The sequence below is a fragment of the Phyllostomus discolor genome, chromosome 2 (genome assembly GCF_004126475.2).
Source record: "Phyllostomus discolor isolate MPI-MPIP mPhyDis1 chromosome 2, mPhyDis1.pri.v3, whole genome shotgun sequence".
Lineage (NCBI taxonomy): Eukaryota > Metazoa > Chordata > Mammalia > Chiroptera > Phyllostomidae > Phyllostomus > Phyllostomus discolor.
Window position 1 is genome coordinate 34,762,362 of NC_040904.2, and position 20,104 is coordinate 34,782,465.

General features: G+C 40.7%; 1 protein-coding gene and 1 long non-coding RNA gene across 9 annotated transcripts in view; one reads left to right on the forward strand and one right to left on the reverse strand.

Annotated features, from left to right (window-relative positions):
* Positions 1–20,104, forward strand: part of FNDC3B (fibronectin type III domain containing 3B) — a 315,121-nt gene that overhangs the window by 201,672 nt on the left and 93,345 nt on the right. For all 8 annotated transcript variants that reach the window (XM_036017697.1, XM_036017701.1, XM_028504578.2 and 5 more), the window contains exon 7: positions 17,403–17,461. In XM_036017697.1, coding sequence (XP_035873590.1) covers positions 17,403–17,461 — 59 coding nt within the window. The remainder of the gene's footprint in view (positions 1–17,402; positions 17,462–20,104) is intronic.
* On the reverse strand, positions 337–19,175 carry LOC118498812. The gene is made up of 3 exons (XR_004901278.1): positions 19,166–19,175; positions 17,020–17,022; positions 337–1,348 (listed from the first exon to the last, which is right to left on the reverse strand). It is a non-coding gene; the product is annotated as an uncharacterized LOC118498812 (long non-coding RNA).

Consider the following 20,104-nt stretch of genomic DNA (forward strand, 5'->3'; position numbering starts at 1 on the left):
AATGAAAGTAATAAACTATTGTCACTGCTCCCTCCGCCCCATTTTTGTTTGGGAGAATTAGCCTTTTTTAGTGGGTGCAGAATCACTTTTGGCAATCCATGATTCTTTCTGCTACCATTAGCTCTTACCCTTCTGCGGAACCTGCACTTTCTGTTTTCCCATATCCAGTTTACACTGTATCCTGTGATTCATAGGGATTGAAACCTCACTCAGATACTCTTCACTGCATGGCAATGAAAACATTTTGGAATATGAAAACACAGTTTTAATATGGAAACTGATTCAACCTCTTGTTTGAAAGTATTGATTTCTCCCATAGTGTGGGGATGTTTTTTGGACAACAGCTCTTAGCACTGGTTCTTAGTCTGGTTCTCTTAGCACTTTTATTAAATCATCTTTAAAAAATGGTACAACTTTTATATTACTCAGCATCTTTGGCAGTCAGAATGGTTTTATACGTTCTTGTTATGTTGAAAGAGGAGATGAAAGTACTCTTCTCTGATTGCAGGGACACGTCGTGGATCCTTTCTGGCCACTTTGTGCTAGTGCTGGGGACTGTTTGCTCACTTGTTCCCACTTGGCTCTTCCACTCAGGGCCACTTCCACTGGTCACTGTGTTCTCAGGAGGGAGCTCTTAAGGAAACCTCAAGTCTGTGCCAGAAATAAAAATGGGGTTCATCATCTTCCAAATGTTAATAAAATGAGAGACAGAACAACAGGTTCTACTTTGAGAATTATTACTGGAGACTCCATACACATATGGAAAGCCTTCTCTACCAGATAATACAATGACATTGTGAAACCAGGGTAGACTCCACCCTGGTTCAGAGAGCTCTCTAATAACAGCATTCTAGGAAAGGAAGCCTCTGACCCGTAGCCCAGGAGATAAGCCTGGTAGAAGACATGTGAATAGGAAGCAAAGCCTAGGCCTCATGACATTGTCACTTGGGTCCAGATCACCACTGGGTTTAAGCAGAGACCTGTAATTCCACCTTTTTCTCAAAAGATTTCAGCAGTGTGAACTAAAGGTGTTATAAACATACCATAGAGGAGACATGACAAGCCTGTGTTTGCCTAGAAACCAGGTTGTCACCAAGCTCAGAACCCATAAAGGAATCATTCCTCCTCTTCCTCTCTACAGTGACTCTCTTAAGAGTGGAGGCTGGAAAGGCATTTCGGCGTGTAAAAGTGATAAAACAGTCCCGTGAGTCTTGCTTGTATCTTGAGTAAAATGTGGGTGTTTTCTCTAGTAAAACACCTTTTCTGTCTTGACTTGAGCTGTGATGACCACCTGTGTGGAGCCTGGCTGGGAACCGCTTGAAAACTGTAAGGAAAAAGCAGCTGAGCTCTGTGACAACAGGGAGTGTTCACCGTGCCAGGACCGCGTCTCTAGTTGGCGACCAAAAGGTAGAGGTTATGGCTTGCAGTGGGGAAAAGGAGTGACTGCTGCAGAATTTAGAACCTCGTTGTAGACATAACTGGACATAATTTTTTTAGATGTTGCTTTTTATAAGTTTTAGGGAAATTTTAACTTACCTTTCAGGCTCATATTCTTTATTTGAGCATTTGGGCTTTGCTGGACAGCATAGAACCCTAAAACCTCAATGTGATGATCTTGGATCCTTCTTAATGCCTTTCTTCCCCATTCTTAGTCTCTCTTCGCACTTCCTTTCACTCTTCTGAAAATTAGCACCTGCCAGTGAAATCAACTTTATGCTGCTTTCACTGGAGACTGGTGTCTAAAAATCAATCCTGGCACCTGATGTAAAGTGAAATTTGGAAGACGCCTGGATTCTCATGGAGTCGTGCAGGCTGAAGTTATTAAAGAGGATTAGAGACCACAGCTGGTGAGCAGATGGAATGCTTATAATTTCACCATCTTTAGGTAGCTGTAAACCCGAGTCTGCATAAAGCCTATTTGCTTTTTTCTCTAGTTCATTTCACTTCATCCTGCTGGAATATAACCCTGGTCAAATGTGATACTTTAATCTTGTACCTGATGAGTGGTCACACTCACTTAGGTGATGTCATTTAAAATTTTGGTCTTGCAATCTCTTACTCAGTTGCATTTTAGTAACCACTATTTAATACTGTACTTAAAAGAAGCTTAGTAGATGGGGAGAAGAGAATAAGACTTCTATATTTTACTCAAAATGTGGAAATGAAGACTAGTTCACGACAATACTAACGGTGTAGTGTAATTACATCATGATGAAGAGTAGCTCACAATAATTACAACTAACAGTTCAACTATTTGCTGCTTAGAAACTCTTAAATCCGTTTCCTCGGCTCTTTTTCTATGTGTCCGTTTTTGCATGCAGTCAGACAAGTCATGTCGACCAGCAACTGCTCTGCTAATTGTAGACACCCTCCCTTCCTGCCCAATGTTCTGTGTTTGTCCTGGCTTACTAGAATAATGTTGGGGCCATATAGGTGTACAGAGCCTCCCTAGAAGCACAGGCCTGGGCCACACTCTTTGGCAGTTTGGTGTTTCTTCTGCAAAACAAAACATTTGTGAGACTTGTGCTCTGTGGCTGTAACAGAATGTCAAATTAGGAGCTTTACTAATACAAAGATATTAATTTATGCCTTAGTGGTTGTTAACTTTATCCAAGAACAGAACTAGTGTCCACTAGGCATCTTAAGCTTACCTAGACTTCTTTATGCCTACTGAAAGATTTCAGAAAAATGACTGCTCTTCTTTGCAGCTAATGCTGAGTGTCTGAAAGTGTGGAAAAGCAGCTGGAGCCATAAATAAGTTGAGTAGTCCAGATACACTCTGTACTAGCTGACATGGAAGAAAACAACGCGCAGACGATTCAGGTGGTGCCGCACAGCAAACAGCTGTAGTTCATGGCCCACCATAGTTCCTGTTCCTTTGGAACCAGTATGTACTTCTTCTCTAAAGCCACAGTCAGCTGCAAAAATGTTATAATGTGTTTTGGAAGCAATTACTGCATAATTGTGTTCTAGCCTCAAAATATCGATATATGTGGGGTGAGGGAAAAGAGGGTGAATACTGTGTTACTGATGCATTGGCACAAAATAGTCAGTAGAATTATCATAGGAAATGGTCTTTTTTGGATCAGCTTTCCAAATGATTTTCAGTAGCTTCTTTTTGGACTTCTAAATTGGCCTTCTGTAATTGGATATGACCTCATATGGAAGCAGTAGCATAAACACATTTTAACTTCCAGTGTAATTATTTTGTACTGAACCAAGTGGTCTAGCTATCCCTTCAAGCTGGTAGATTTATTTATCTTGCATAAGTAAAATTGTTCTCCCCAGCGTTCCCTTGTTCCCCTGGGACATAGGAGATGACAGGATGAGAGGATGTTTTAAAGGTTGTCTATGAAAAAGTAGTTATACTGAGAATCAGAAGACCTAGGGTTTATAGTGGGTTCTTCTAGATTTGCCTGTGATTTTGACCAAATTCTTAAAATCTCTACTTTGTAGGGCCCATATCTGGTAAATGGGAAAAATAATACTAAATATATATTTGCATGTGAATAGGGCTGCCATAACAAAGTACCACAGACTGGTTGGCTTAAACAGGGATCTGTTGTCTCACAGATCTGGGACTAGAAGTCCAGGACCAAAGCGTCCGCACGTTTGGTTCCTTATGAGGGCTGTGAGGAGAGATCTGTTCCAGGCCTCTCCCCTGGGCTTGTAGATGGCCGCCTTGTCTCTGTGTCTTTGCATCACCTTCCCTCCATGTGTGTTTGTGTTCAGATTTCCTCCTTTTAAAACATACAGTGGTAGTTCGGTCCTTGTCATTAATTCATTCTGGAACTCACTACGAGGGCCGAAACCAACGAGTAGTAAACAATGAAGCATTTTCTCTTGTGGGGCAGTGTCATAACTCAGACAAGTTCTAGCAAGCGAGACAAGTTCCAAGCAAGTGCCGAGTGCTGAAACGTTGTTTTCTAGTCAAAATGCGACGAGAACAGGGTCTGACGGGTGCCGAAGCTGACGAGTACCGAAGCTGACGAGTACCCAGGTATGACTATATGGTAGTCATACTGCCTCAGGTCCTATTCTAATGACCTTATGTAAACTTAATTACCTCTAAAAAGACACTACCTCAGAGACAGTTCCATGCTGAGGTGATGGGAGTTAGGACTTCAATACATGGATTTTCAGAGGAACACAATTTAGCCAATAACAATGAATTACAGAGACTTATAGAAATTAAAAATTATATTACTATAGTTTATAATTATTTGAATTGCTCTGGTTATTTAAAATAATTTAATAGAATTTTATGACAGTGGACACATTGACAGGAAAAAATCACACTATTTTTCTTTAAAACCTAAAACTTAAGATTCACCTGTGTTTTCGTTCCTTATGGTGAATTTGTAAGTGAAAAGAGAACATATTTGCTCTGTAGGAATAAGAAGAACTGTTGCATACATACCATTCTGGTTCCTATCTCTTAGAGACACCTTTTATTTTTTATTCTTTGACTGTTAGTTATGTTAGGGGTGTTTGGGAGTTTATTGGGAAGGTGTTGGCAGGAATGGATGAGTTAAATTGCTTATTGCCAACAAGATTAAACAGTCTAAATTAACCTTTTGTTCAAGGGTCAGGAGACTTGCTTGAAAGTTAAAGTTGGAGCAAATGGCAGTGTGTTCAAAAGTGTCCAGTTCTGCTAGATGCTTGCTACAGGTGGTGAGCCAGAGACAGAGGCCGCGGTGGAGCCAAGTAGGGCTTTGTGGGCCTGAGAGAGCAATGCAAAGAATGAGATCCCTCAATGGAAAATGCTGAGCTTTTCGTTCCCTGGGATTGCGACTGGAGGGTTGTTAATTATGGGAAGAATGGCAACCAGATGGTCACATACTCCTAAGCAGAAAGCAAAAAGGGTAGTCAGGGCAGTTGGAAGCATGCACTAAGACTGCAGAAAAGGAGACTTGCAAATACTTTTGCAGGTCAAACTTTTCTATTAGGCTGGGTAATTAATGGCATAATAGAATCATCTCAAATGGTTCTTTAGAGACGTGCGATTTGTGCACACAAAAAAAACTATTGTGGAACAGGAAAATTGGAGAACAACTAACTTGGCTAAATAAACCTAAGACATTTTAGCCTCTAAAAACAACTTTGTGCATTCTGATTTAATTTTCTGAAATAAAATTAGTGTGCGGCAGATTAAAAAGTTACCACTAGTAGATAAAATGTTCCATTCTTCTCCAAGATACCGTCCAGAGTGAGATCCAAGAACTTTCAGTTGCTTAATTAGTAATGTGCATAGCTTCATTTTTACCTTCACAGCAATTGTGATGGCATTATTTAGGTTTTTTTCCCAGGCCAGCTGTTAGTTTTAGCCGTAGAAATATTTCTAATCCACACCACATTTAGAGTTCTTATGAACTTTGTAGGTGCATACTAGTTTCCTGTGCAAAAATATAGATTGACAGATTTTGGACAGTTTTGTTAGAATGTGTTTTTAAACATAAAATTGTGATCTATCAAGGTACCTTCCTGTGCAACTCTCTCTACCATGACATCTATTGCGTGCTTGTTCTAAATACTTAGAGACTAAAAGCATAGTTCGTGCATTTGTGGGTAGTGTTTCTCTGAGCGTGTATTAAGTCATACACTCAATAAATGTTCCTGTGTAAGGCACTGAACTAGGCACTAGGGAATCAGTGACGCCCAGCACAGACGTGATTCCTGTGCTCATAAAGCTTACCTTTATCATTCTGAACAGGAACATGCAGTGGGATATATACTTGCATGTGGAGAGGAGGAGAGGATGTTAGGGGAGAATCTAACATCCTCTCCTCCTCTCAGCAGAGGCATGAAGGATGAGAAGAGTCAGCCAGCACAAGAGGGGAGGGATAGACTTGTGTGTATATTCTGTACTGTCCTTCCACTCTTGGGTCACTTCAAGTTTGTCTGTCACAAAGTAACCTTTTACATTTTAGTGTTTTATAGTAGAAATTTTATCATTATAATCTCCAGGAAATTATTTTAGAGTCATTTGCCTGGATGAGAAATTGTAAATTTTAATGTAATTGTGAGAGCTATATTTTGAATCTTTTTTAATATAAGAAGATACATTTTGTTCAGTTACAGTTGTCCCCATTTTCACCCATTGTTCTCCCCTACCCTGTCCAACCCACACTCCCAAAGACAACCCCCTTCCCATTGTCCTTGTCCATGGGTCCTCTGTATATATTCCCCTTTTTCCCGTTACCTCCCCCACCCCTCCACTGGTCCCTGTCAGTTTGTACTTTATTTCCATGTCTCTGGTTCTTTTTATGCTCATTTGTTTGTTTTGTTCACTAGGTTCTACTTATAGGTGAAATTATATGGTATTTCTCTTTTGCTGCCTGGCTTAATTTCACTTAGCACAATACTTTCCAGTTCTATGCATGCTGTCATGGAGGGTAGGAGTTCCTTTCTTTCTTCTGTGTAGTATTCCATTGTGTAAATGTATCATAGTTTTTTCATCCACTCATTTACTGATGAGCACTTAGGCTCTTTCCAGCACTGGGCTATTGTAAATAACGCTGCTAAGAACATTGAGGTGCATAGGTTCTTTTGAATTGGTGTTTCAGGATTCTTAGGGTATAATCCAGCATTGGAATTGCTGGATCAGAAGGCAGTAACATTTTTAGTTTTCTGACAAAATTCCATAGTATATTCCACAGTGCCTGCACCAGTCTGCATTCCCATCAACAGTGCACTAGGGTTCCCTTTTTTCCACAACCTTGCCAGCACTCGTTTGTTGATTTGTTGTTAATGGTGACCATTCTGAACAGTGTGAAGTGGTATTTCTTTGTGGTTTTAATTTGCATCTCTCTGATGGCGAGTCATGCTGAGCATTCTTTCAGATGCCTGTGGGGCCTCTGTATGTCCTCCTTGGAGAAGTGTCTGTTCAGGTCCTTTGCCCATTTTTTAATTGGATTGTTTGTCTTCTTGGTGTGGAGTCATGTGAGTGCTTTATATATTTTGAACATCAAACCCTTGTCCGAGATATCAGTGGCAAATATATTTTCCCATATGGTTGATTCCCATTTTATTTTGCTGATGTTTTCTTCGTGCAGAAGCTTTATAGTTTGATGTAGTCCCATTTGTTATTCTTTATATCCCTTGTTCTAGGGGACATATCGGTGAAAATATTGCTGCGTGGAGTGTCTGAAATTCTCCTGTTTACATTCTCCTCTAGGGCTTTTATGTTGTCACAACTTACATTTAAATCTTTTATCCATCTTGCGTTTATTCTGGTGTATAGTGTAAGTTGGTGGTCTAGTTTCATTTTTTTTGCATGTACCTGTCCAGCCCCCGCCCACCCCAACTTTAGGGTTAGGACATCTGTTCTGTTTTTTTCTTTGTTATCTTATCTTTTATATTTTCCTCTTGTGCATTTTTATTTCTTGTTCAGCTTGGTCCATGACCCAAATGGTTGATTTTGCCCCCCGCCCCAGGCCTGATAAGCTCACTGTGGTCTAGGGGTTGTATAGCTCAGTAGTGAGCAGATGGGTCCCAGCTGAGAATGGTTTGTCACCTGCAGACTTTGGAATGACTGGTATGGATGGTAAGGTGTGCCATTTATATAGCAGGTTTGGGGTACAAGTGTAATATTCCAGTTTTCAGACCTTTTAACCACACTTTTAAATATGCATGCAAAAGACATTATTCAGGCCTCTGACTGTCATGTTTTGAACAACAAAGGCAGCCCATTTAGACAATGTAGATGCCAGCTGTGTGGCTCAAAAGAGTCCTTTATTTTATATAGAAAATGGAGTAATTTAAATTCCAGATAGTTTAATTTTACAAAAGACTCAGAATGAGGCAGCAGGATCAGTGAATATGATTTTGGTAAAGAATAATTTGCTTAAAAACAACTTATGACTTCTTTCATGTTGACCTTGCATTTGGGGCTATCTGGTCCTCAGACAATTAATTCTGGAGAAAAATCTCACTTTGATAGTCTCCTCCGTTTAGACATTCCCTACTTGGTGGCCCAATCTAACGTTTCACTTTAGCTTATTTTTCAGTTTGATGCGTTTAGCACACAGTCCATTTTCTTTCTTGGATTGGAGCAGATGGTGCTGTCTCTTTTGATTATCTGTTTTTTAAAGGGAAATGTTGATTAGGAGAAATAAGAAATGAAAAATGGCCAGATTAAATTGAGAGCAGAAATTACACAATCCAAGAAGAGCCAAATGCGTTCTATGTTTTTCTACTTAAAGTTTACCATGGTTCATTTTTAAGTTTATAGAGTTCAAGTTTGCTATATGTTAAAGTGTCACATAAGATGGCTCTTGGTTTATTGGCTTTGTTTTAACTTTAATTTCTCAAAGATAGAGGAACCAGACATATCGAAGGTTTTTTCCTTCTAGTCACATTTAACTAGTGGAGAATCTTTGAATAACTTTGGCTAAATTCTACTTGATGCTACTAAAATCTCTCACCTGTGGTCTGCACATTTTCTCATTGTTGGCCAAGTGATCTTAAACCAGAATTTTTAACAGGTGTTCGAAACAGAAGTCTGAAGAGAGTGGACCAAGAGGCACAGAAAGCAGCTTAAAGGGCTTCCCACTGGCCACATTTGGGATAATTTTAGCATGCAAAAGAATGGTGGCCTCGGGATATTACAAATTTTATTGAACTTAAAAAGACAGAATCCATGAGTTAGTAGACAAAGTGGGAGAGGGAACCGATGTACATAGCAGGAAGGGTAGAATTAGGAACATCGATCTCCCCCTTGCAGCTAACTGTTGATACATTATCTTCTGGCAAAGACCATCAGTGTTTACTATAAGCATCAGGTGAAAGAGGGAGAAGGTGCTTTGAGGACAGAGAAATATGCCTAGCAACACTGTAATCAAGTGATTACATCAAAGTGCTATAGAGAATTCTTGGTGAGAATTTTTAGCCTGAATTTAATTATGAGGAAATAGGTCACACAATCCAGATAGTGGTATATGCTGTAAGCAAAGTGGTCTATCTAGATGCTTCAAAAATATCAGCCTGAGGAAGGTAATACATACAAGGGATTTCTGTTCTAGATTAAAAGAGATTAACAACACCCCATAACTAATGCAACACATGTTCCTTAATGGGGCCCTAGATTGGGGGCAATGAGAACATTAAAAACATTATTAGAACAGTTGGGGAAATTTGAATAAGGACTATAGATTAGATTTTACTCTATCAGTGTCATATCTTGGTTGTGATGTGATCATGATTATGTACGTGAAGGTCCTTGTCCTTAGGAAAGACATACTGAAGTTTTGGGAGTGGAGTATCATAAGATCAACAACTTCTTTTTAGATACGTTTGTATATGTGCAGATGAAATGTGAGCATGTGAGTATAGTGAAATGCAAGTATAGTGAATCTAGGTGAGGGGAATATGGGTGAGGAGTTCATAGTACTCCTTCACTTTTCTATAGATAAAAGAATAATTACAAGTCAGGTAATTTCTTGATAAACTTTTCATTTCCAAATTCTCTGGGAAAAGAGCAATAATCTGTCCACCTTAGACCCATGATCCTTTCTGGCAGTAAATGATTGAGTACTTAGCAGCTACCCACTTTAGACAGGGTGAGGGATTTTTTTGGTTTTTTGCAGCCCTTCCTGTTTGCCTGATAAATGTCTACCTCCATTTACTCATTGACATTACCTGCCTGGTGGCTATACACATTTGAGTATGTGCCTATGTAGGTAGCCTTTGCTGATTTCCTGGGTGAGGTAGGTTGGATCGTGGAGAGTAATGACTTTTCCATATGCCAAAATGCTGGCGAGTTCTTTGGGGCCCTAGCCCTTGACATTAGCTCTGGATTTGATCCCGTGATCAGCTGATGAGCTTCACTGGATTCTGTCACCATAGATTTACTGTCTGTCCTCATCTGCAAATGCATATAGTCATATGAGACATCAGTTAAGAAAATGTGAGTGTAAAAACTTCAAAACTTGCTGTATCGATGATATAAGTAATAAAATTCTTACTCATATTTCACTTCTTACAAAATTGTGCTGCCTCGATGCTGCCTGTCAGTTGGCACAGCCTTATGAAAGTATTAAATATGCTGCTTGAAAAGTTTTCATTACAACACACCTTTTTGACAGTCACTCATGATATTTGTATCATTTGTTCACTCCTTCATTACAAAAGTTTTCATTGCAAGCCTTAATGAAAAAACATTTTGTGGAAATGTTTATAGATGCCAGTGCAGAAAGTAGTGTATAAACTTTAATTACCTTTGTAAGTCGTTCTATCCTGTGTTTAAGCGATTGCCTTCCTGTTACACACCCAGGGAGGGTCCAGCTTTTGCTGGATAATCATGGAGTTGAGCCTTCCCCCAAAATAAAAGAGCTATATCTGGCACAGGTTCGGGCTCAGCTAGCTAGTGCCATGGTTCAGACATGCAGAAGGAAGGGAAGGACCGGTGCTAGACTCACACTGGCCAGGCAAGCATACCTACCTAATACTTCATCCATTTTTTGTGGGGTTTTCATCCCTGTTTAATTTGATGTCCTTAAAAATACTAGTTGCTTTTGTCTAGTTCCATTCATATATATGATTTTTGCCTTGTGAGGTCAACACAAGAATTGTTCTTAGAGCTTTTGAAAGAAACGAATATATAGAATCTCCTAGTAGTTCAGGTAGAACCCAATTTACCTGACATTCCAGAAGGTGGCTAAGAGATAAACTTTGAGTTGACCTGGGAGTCAACAAGGGTGTCACATCTGGTGCTTTCTCTTGTCATTAAGGACCCAGACCTAGTTCTGCTCTTTTGTCCCTTTTGTTACCTAATGTGACCTACAGCTTTGTCTGAAGAGACCCATTTTGCCTACAGGTAGGTTAATGTGAACTTTAAGTAGGACTTTGCTCAGATTTAGGCCGGGAAAGAAAAGCATTCTTTCACTGAATTCCAGAAATAGCAACAAAAGCTCAGAGGAAATCAGCCTCCCTTATCCCATTTACATTCTCTAGCCATCCTTCCTGTCCAGCCATGCACTCCACCTGCAGAAGGAATTCATTTCTCCTTTCTTTAAGGTTCCAGAATCTGTTTGGAACCCAGGTTACTCTTGAAAATATTTTCCTGGACTGGACGGCAACTTCACACAACATAGGTTCACCTGCCTGCTGTGGGTTTTTGTTTGTTTGTTTGTCTGTTTGTTTGTTTTAAAGGGTTGAGAGTCTGGTATTCCCTTGGCTATCTTTCAGAATTTCGAATAGAGTAACCACTTAACTAGCTAAATGGCTAGAGATGTTTGCCTTTGCATTTTTAGCATCAGGATGATTGACATCTGAAAATATTTCTGGAATAGGTGTCTTTGGGAATAACTGCATTGTCCTTATATTTTGCAAATTTATTCCCTGTGAGTTTATACATTTTTAATAATTAACACCACTAAATGTGGATCATAATCACTAAATGAAGGTTCTTCAGTAAGAATTCCTACATTTGTATTCTGTTTTTCCCCAACATAAGTAATATTCAAAAATGAAGATAGCTGATTTGTTTTTCTGATTGGAAAGGTAATTCAATTAGCATTTTTAAGCTATCTTTCTTCATCCCCATTCATTCCCTTCAGCATTTGTAGGCATTAACTGGATAGCCAACTTATTATTGAGTCATTTTTTGAAAACTAAAAGTATTTATTTATGTTCATTTAGTTTTACATTGAATGTTTGCTATTGATTTTAAGCCTCTTATCCCCAAAATGGGCATGACCAGAAGCTGCATATTTTTCCACGCCCCTAGTTTATTGCACGTAATTTGTTAAAAAGATTAGCTAAGTCAGCTCCTTGGCAAATCTGAGAAAGCATATTATGTTATGCCAGGCATATCTGTAAATGAGCCCTGTGGATGAGAACTAGACAGAAGGTTATAGGGAAATAATGCTGATGTCATTCCACTGGTATGAAGGAGCTGTTACAACCCTAAATACGTTCTGTAGCAGCTAAGTGTCTAGCTGGATTTCTTTTCTAAGAAGGAAAAAATGTGAAACAAACCAAAGAAGTAAATTGTGTTTATAGAAGGGGATATTTTAATTAGTTTAGGCCTTACAGTTATTCTAACAGTCTGAACCTCAGGTTCCTTTTAGAGCAAACATAAAAACCATTATTTGTGGAAAGTTTAAATTTCACACGACACATATTCCCTCTACGTGTGGGTTTTTTTTCTTTTAAATGTATTTCCCTTGCTTGTGTATTTTTTTTAACCTTTCCTTCGCTAAAAATGTTTTATTTCTTAGAATATTGGCTTTTAGGGGGAAGAAAGGCATAAGTCACCGAGCTGAATTCCCTCTTTCCCCTTTTATAGCATTTCCAAATAGGGTGGTTCTCAGTGGGGCATGTTTAAATGAGAGGCTCCCATCTTACTGCCTTTTCAAGAAATTACATCTCCCCAAATGTGTTTACGTCTGCAAAACAAAATGCCCCTTCTCTGTTTGGAGCTCTGTCCTGAGAGCGCCCTGTAATCCTTCAGCACCTTCACTGCAAGGAAGCGCCTTTCAGACATTAAGAAGGCAGCGATATAAAAGGTGGGCTCTTCTATCCATCCACTTCAGCTGGGGCCACAGACATAATTGAAGTGGGTGGAAAAATGGTTTTAGTCTGTTTAAACCTCGTGGCAGCTTCCATGCCAGGAGAAAGACAAAGCTGGCCTGCAGGAGTTACCCCTGGATTGATTAACATACTTACTGCAAACTAGAGGGAAGAAGGCAGGAAGAGCACCTTGCATCTGAACCTTGCATTTCTGCCTCTTCTAGGACAACCTCTTGTTCGTTTGCCACACACCAGTTTCTTAGGGGGAGGGAAAACAAGAACCAACATGGTTTTCTTTTTAATTTGATATAAAAGCTATCCAAAAGGCAAATGATCAGAACTATTCTTTTGTTTTGTTTTGGTTTTGTGAAGGGATTAACTATTGTTTTTCTTCTCGCTCACAATGTGGTGTTCGTGTTTTGGAAAGACAGGAACAGAAAGAAAAAGCAAGCATGCATGCAAGCAGAAACATAATCTGAATATACTATGGACAGTTGGGCTCCAAAACTCTTTTATAAAAAGGGTGATAATAATTCAAAGGCTACTCCAAGGCACAGCTAAATCTTGTGTAGGGAAAGCTAGGATGAGGTCTGAGTTAACTCAGTTATTTAGGCAGCAGAGTTGTGAATTTTGGCATTTTCATACCAGAGTGTTAGCTTTTATGTACAAGAGTTTATTTTATATGTGGTAACTGTCACTTTAGCTCAGTTAAACATTTTATTTTCACTTTTGTCTGTGCAAATTGTGTGCCTGGCATTTACTTACTTTTTTTCTCTTTGTCTGTGGCAGCACAAATGGAAAAGCATTAAATAAATGTGGTGGGAATGCAGTTTTCTCTTTTCTCTCCACATTCACAATTTAGAACCTTGGAGGAAAGAATAGTTCCACTCTGGCTTTGATGCGCGTTTCTGCTGAGATAATAGGGTAGCGATTGTCCTGGCACTACCTTTCCTCCCCACGCCCTTCCTTTTTACTTTTGATCTCAGAATCCTTTATTGTCTCCATTCATGGCCCAGGTTTTGGTTTTGTTTTTTTTCTTCCTTTTCTCTCATACCTTCTCCCCAGCTCCAAGGACCTTTGTTTTATTGACTTCACAGCTTCTTTGGAGTTTAAAAAGCACCAACAACACACTGGTCTCCTGGGACTTAGAGGGTCTCTGCTGCTGCCTTCTCTTTCTCCCATTCTCCCCATCCAACACCCCACCAGTCTCAAACCTCTGCTCCTCTTTCTCCACACTCTCTGCCTTGTGACTCCCATGTCTCCCTAATTTGTCATGATGCAATCAAAGGCTCCTTTGCTTTGGGACCGTGTACTAGTCTTGTGGTTCTGGGGAAGACGTGTCTGCTTTCGGAACCTGTTTCTTTGTCCCTCTTCCTCATTCCCCAGTCAACAAAGACACCCGCAGGTGTTGTACTCAGTGCCAGAGATGAAAACTGGGCTGTGCAAGGTAGACTTCAGTCTTGCCTGCTGCTGTAAAACGGAGCAGAGGACGTCCATCTTGCAAGGGATGTTGTCAAAATGAGTGGGGTGATGGTGCGTTGATGAGTACATGAGTAAGTGCTCAGAACTGCCAACTCTTGTTATTACGATAGGACAAACGGGAGGTCATGGCCCCTCCCTGGAAGTCGTGTTTATCTGAGGACCTTTCACTACTGTTACTGGCTCTTATCTGAAACCCACTCTTTTCCGCTTTATACAGATTTTTTTCCTTTTCTAATCAAACCTTCTTTCCCATTTTTCCTTTTCTGTAAAAGCATAACTATTTCTTTTGTCACCAATGTTTGAAAGCTGGCTGGGGGAAGGGTCTCTGATTTTCCTTTTTCTCCTTTCTTTCATGTCTTAGTACACTGCCCTGAGATTCTTCCTTTGCAGAGCTCTTTAATCCTTCCCATTTTTGTTGAATAGGCGATCATCTCTGTTCTAGGCTAAATCAAGGCTGGGCCTGGCCTCTTGTTCTTCAGCGACCCTTTCAGTGTGTCCGTCTTGACAGGAGGAAACAGGGGCCTCCCTGAGCTGGCATTGGGAGGTATCCAGCTACGTGTGTATGTTTGAAATCATACAGTCTTTCAGATTCTGGAAACACTAATGACTGAAAAAGTTTTGTCTTTAACAACTGAACTGGTTGTTTTATTGTAACTGTGTTGATGCTTCATCTGTTGTTGTTTTTACTGACACTTCAAGGCACTCAGTACTTATGGTTTACTTAGTAGGAGCTTCCAGAACAGGTGCAAGTATATGCCCTTTCCACTTTTGGGTATGCTCAATTATTATCTACATCTTAACATAAATACCTGATTAGAAATGAGTTTGTGACATTTGGTCTTTGGAAATGAACTTTCTATTAGTTATAATTTTAAAAAATAGCATATTTCTACTAGCTCATTTCTTTTTCTCAACAAAACAAAGGCGAGCACATTCTACTAAATAGAATGCAATGGGGAAAATACGAAGAACTGTTCTCTTTATAGTTTAGGTTGGTGCCAACTGTAAATTCTTATTTTTTATGTATTCTTATTTTATTCTTATTAAAAATAAGAATTTTTAAAATTCTTATTTTTTATGGTTTATCGACTTAGTCCACAAGTACCCATTGAGCTCTGATTGTGTTGGAACTGTGCTGGGTGCTCGGGCTAACTGGTGAGCATGTCCTGCACCCGTGTCAGCAAGCTGCAGGCTCCCTGTGGCCTGTTCCTGTGTGCTTCTCAGGCCAAGATTTTTTAAATGGCCATAGAAACAAAGAAGAATGTGGCAGGCCTATGTGGCCCAGAGAGATTAAAAAATTTACTGTCTGGGCAAAAAAGGGGAAAGGGATTAAGAGGTATAAATTTTGAGTTATAAAGTAAATAAGTCATGGAACTGTAACACATATAGTACAGGGAGTGTTGTCAGTATTATCGTGATGACTGTGGACAGTACAGAGAGGGTTGTCGAAGTTATTGTGGTGATGACTTGTAAGGTGTATAAATGTTCGATCTTTATGTTGTAACCCTGAAACTAATAGTATATATCAGTGATACTTTAATTAAAAATGTAATTAGTTAAAATATTTACTATCTGGTTATTTACAGAAAAAAAAATTGTCTGCTCTGGCCCTATATAATCTCCACCTTCCAGAAGCTTATACTTTGGTAGGAAAAGACAAGTCATAAACAAGAGAGCATATAAACAAGAGGATTAAATTTCAGGTTTTGATAACTGATAGGAAGACTATAAGTGAGCTATAAGAATGACCACAGTGGTGGGGCAGGGGCTGGGAGTTGAGAGGGCATCCTTTGCAAAGGTGACATTGAAATTAGACATGAACGATGAGAATGAACAGTCCTGTGAAGAGCTGGGCTTACTGACCTCTCACTTCCTAGTTCAGTTTCCATCATCTCCACATGCCTGCTTGTCCACAGAGCTCAGCTAGATGGTGCTCCCTAGGAAGCTTATAGAATCCCCTCTTTTAGGTTTTACTCACCACAGCACCGATCACATTGTAATTGTCTATTTGCTGTCCCTCTCCACCCTCACCCCAACCCCCACTAGACTTGAAATATCTTGAAGGCAAGGACATGTGTCTTGGTAATCATATAGCCTAGCATTTAGTTCATGAACTAGGTTTAACAGTTAAGTAAATCTATAAACTCAAAATTAGGTTCCATCAGGCAGGTTTTGAAAGTCAAAAGTTTCCGCTAGCAAAACAGATTCTTAAGTTTAAATTCTAACATGTATCTTTTTTTATATACAATCTTCCTACCCCATCCTCCCTATTTCTAGCAATTCCCCCCTTTCGTTTCTAAAATAGTTCTTGCCCTTCTCCAAAACTTGCCCATCTCCCCATCTTATTAAAAAATATCATCATTCATCCAGTTCAGAGGCGGCAAACACAAGACCCGAGGGCCAAATCTGGCCCTCCACCTTGTTTTATCCAGCCAGGCACCTTGTTTCTACCCAGTGGCAGTGCCGAGCTCCTTGCCCCTAGTTGAGGAGTAGTTATATTTATACAGTCCTAAAGTTACATTCAGTCTTTTGAAGGCAACCACGAGGCTGATGTGGCCCCCAGTCAAAATGATTTTGACACCTTGATCTAGTTGATTAAGCCAACATCTAGGGATTATTCTTGAACTCTGATTTCTTCTCATTCTCTCACCCCTGCCCATCATATCCAGTCCTTTGGCACTTTCACCTCCCAAACCAGTCCTGTTCTCACTGTCTGTACTACCATCCCCAGCCCAGGCCAGCTTTATCTTTCACCTGCACCAGTGCAACCATGTCCTGCCTGGTCATTGTGCTCCCACCCTTACCTTCACAGGGCCATTTGTCATGCAGAAGCCAAACAGAATTTTTTGTTGTTGTTGTTCACAGGCCAGCACTCAGTCCCTTGAGCTACACCAGCCAGGGCCAAACAGAGCTTTTCAGACTTAAGATCATGTCAGCCCCTCTACTTAAACACTCCAGCGGCTGCCCATCCTACTTAGAATAAAAATTGAACTCAAAAGCCTGAACTCACAGCCCTGCATGAACTGGCTGGCACCTGTCTCTTCAGACTTGCCTCTTCCTTTCACTCGGTTTCCAGCTGTACTGGTACCTTCCTCTTCCTCCTTTGCCTTCTTAGGACCTCTATTCCCTGTTGCCTACTGAACTATTAGATGGAACTCAGTGTTAATCTCATCAACTTTGTCAGTATGTAAGCCAATATAGTGGCTAGTTAGCACAACCACAGTGAAATCCCCATTTCACCCCATTCCTGATTTTTATTATCATGTTTGTGGTACCAGAAGTTGATGGTAACAGGCAACTGACTGAATGATAACCTTTGGTATAGGCCTTGGGGAAGGTACTTGACAGCCTTACTGCCTTCTAATGGTATTAACTGTTTTTTCTCCCCCGCCTCTTTTTCCATGCAGAGTATGAGTTGGAAGTAAAGAGGGTGCAAGACATTCTTTCGGGAATAGAGAAACCACAGGTATGTCTTCTGGATGTCTCAGCATAAATGACACTTTCTTAAGTATTTCAAGTGTGCTTTTCTTTCACCACATAGTAGGTAAGCAAAAGGACCCCTTCCCATTGCAGATTATTCATAAACTATGAAATAGTGCTGCTATTAATGGAGCATGAAAATACAGAACAGAGGTCTTCTGTGTAGTTGTAATCCACTGAAATGTCCTCTGTATTTAGGTATTCTGAATGCAGTGAGGTATTCTTCATAACCTCCAAGGGTACAGCGCCGCACCCCTCCCCACCCCCGACCCCTAAGGTCTACAGAACAGTTTTCTTTCAGTAATTTTCTTTTACCTATGTAAATGCAGTAGTAAGTTTTGAAAATCTCAGTAATTCCAAGTATTTTTCCAGGTAAATTTCAAAAAGATACTTAAATATTGGTTGAGAAAAACAAGTCCAAAACATTGAGTGTAATGTCAAGGGGAAAAAAATTGGTGGGAGTGGTGATATTAGGAGGTTTTAAGCTTGATTTTGCCAGGTGCTCTGAAATTGAAGGGACAAATTCAAAATGTTGATTCAGCCTTTCATCTGAGATTAGAGAGCCAAGTTCTTGGGAGTGTTTTTTCCCCCAAATGGGAAAACCTTGATTCTTTCTGTGTTTGAAATACTGAGGCTTTTTAACAGAAGAGTCCAAACATGCCTCAGGGTACAGTACATAGCTGAGTTTGATTAAACCTAAAAGCCTGAGGTGTGTTGGAGGAGGGGCACAATGCAGTACTTGTAGAGGAGTGGGGTGTTGGTGTTGGGTTGGGGAGTCTGCACTTACCCTGCTAAGGAGCAGGTTGCCATTTAGAGTTTTTGAGCAAAGAAGTTATGTAATCAGGGCTGTATTTTCAGAACATTCAGACAGTTGGCTGATGCATTGGAGTAAGAGGAGGATGGACCCAGGGAGACGTGTCAGGAGTCTGTTACCGTAGTGCTGGTGAGAGGCTGTGGAAGTCAGAATTAGGTTGTGGCCTCAGCCGTGGCAAGGGGAGGGTGGATACTAGAGCCATTCTAAGGAGAAATTAATAAGGTGTCATGATGACTGGGCTTTGGGGCTTAGATGCTTCCTTTTAGTCGCTTCCTCTAACGTGCTCCCTGATTGCCGTGTCTGCCCATTGGGTGGGACACTCCACACAGTACTGTGCTCTGCGTGTATTTAGTACACCATACTCCACTTACTTGTCTCTGTATGTTCCCCTGTAATCCTTGAGTTCTCTAGAGTAGGTTCATGTCTGTGTCCCTTTCATACCTTTGGTGCCATTTGTAGCCACGTGAAGCTTGTTTTATCAGCAGAGCAGGATAAACCAGAAGGATAAACACAGTGGGCAGTTGCAAGTGTCTGGTAGGTCAGCACGGTGCGGAGAGCGGAGCAAGATACCGATGGGGAGAGCACATGCGTGGGAATGATCCAGTCATAGGAGTGGATGATAGCTTTGGGGGTGAGTGGGGGCTGCAGTACAGAGGGAGACTGGAAGGGCTTAAGGGCAGAATCATAAGAAGAGTTTACATACACAGTTCAGCAGAAAGAAAAAAACTCCATGAGCAAAACAGAAGTCATAATCAGAGAGAGAAGGCAGAGCAGCAGGTCAGTGGATTGTCCCAGGTGTATTGGCATAACTTCACAGCCTCGTCTCTATCACGTATACGTGGTGTTTTCTTGAGTTATTCCTAGCTGTTTCTCTACTGCAGAAGGGACAGAGTCCATGCTTTCTGGGGATCACATGGTTCTAGCAAGATGAAAGCAATATTGAAGTGCATGAGTCTTTGCCTTGATTCTGTCTACAGGATTAAGTAGATCTATAAACTCAAAATTAGGTTCCATCAAGTAGTTTTTGAAAGTCAGAATGTTCCTCCACTAGGCTAAAATCAAGGTGACCGCAGGATTACATTCCTTACTGGAGACTCTGGGGGTAAGCCAGATTCCTTGCCTTTGCCGCCTTCTAGAAACTGTCTGCGTTCTTTGGCTCGTGGCCTCTTTCGTCCTCATGTCTCCTTCTCTGACTCTGACTCTCCTGCCTTCCTCTTTCACTTACAAAGTTGGGCCCCGAAAGATAACCCAGCTTAGTCTCTGCTTCACAGGATCCTTAATTTAATGACATCGCCAAACTCCCATTTTACCTTGCAGGGTAATATGTTCACATGTTCCAGGGATTACAGTGTGGACATCTTTGGGTGGGGGGTAGGGATGGGGATCATTATTCTGCCCACACCATCCCCTGGGCCCCGTACACACCTCGGTCTGGTGACAGTCCATTCCTTTTCCCAGGCCAGTTAGTTATTTACACCATTTCTCTCCCTTCCTTCCTCTCCCTTTACCTTTCTGTGTCCGAAGTTCTTATTTATGATTTTTTTTTTACCTTCACCTGAGGACATGCTCATTGCTTATAAGAGACAGAGGAAAGGAGGGAGAGAGAGGGGGAGAGAGACGTCGATGTGGGAGAGAAATGTTGATCGGTTGCCTCTCGCGCGCCAACCAGAGAACGAACCAACAACCTAGGCAGATGCCCCTACCTGGAGTCGAACCTGTATCCATTTGGTCTACAGGGTGACACTCCAACCAACTGAGCCACGCTGGCCAGGGCATGATTGTGTCTTATCTTTGTGCTCCTCACGCCTAGCACTG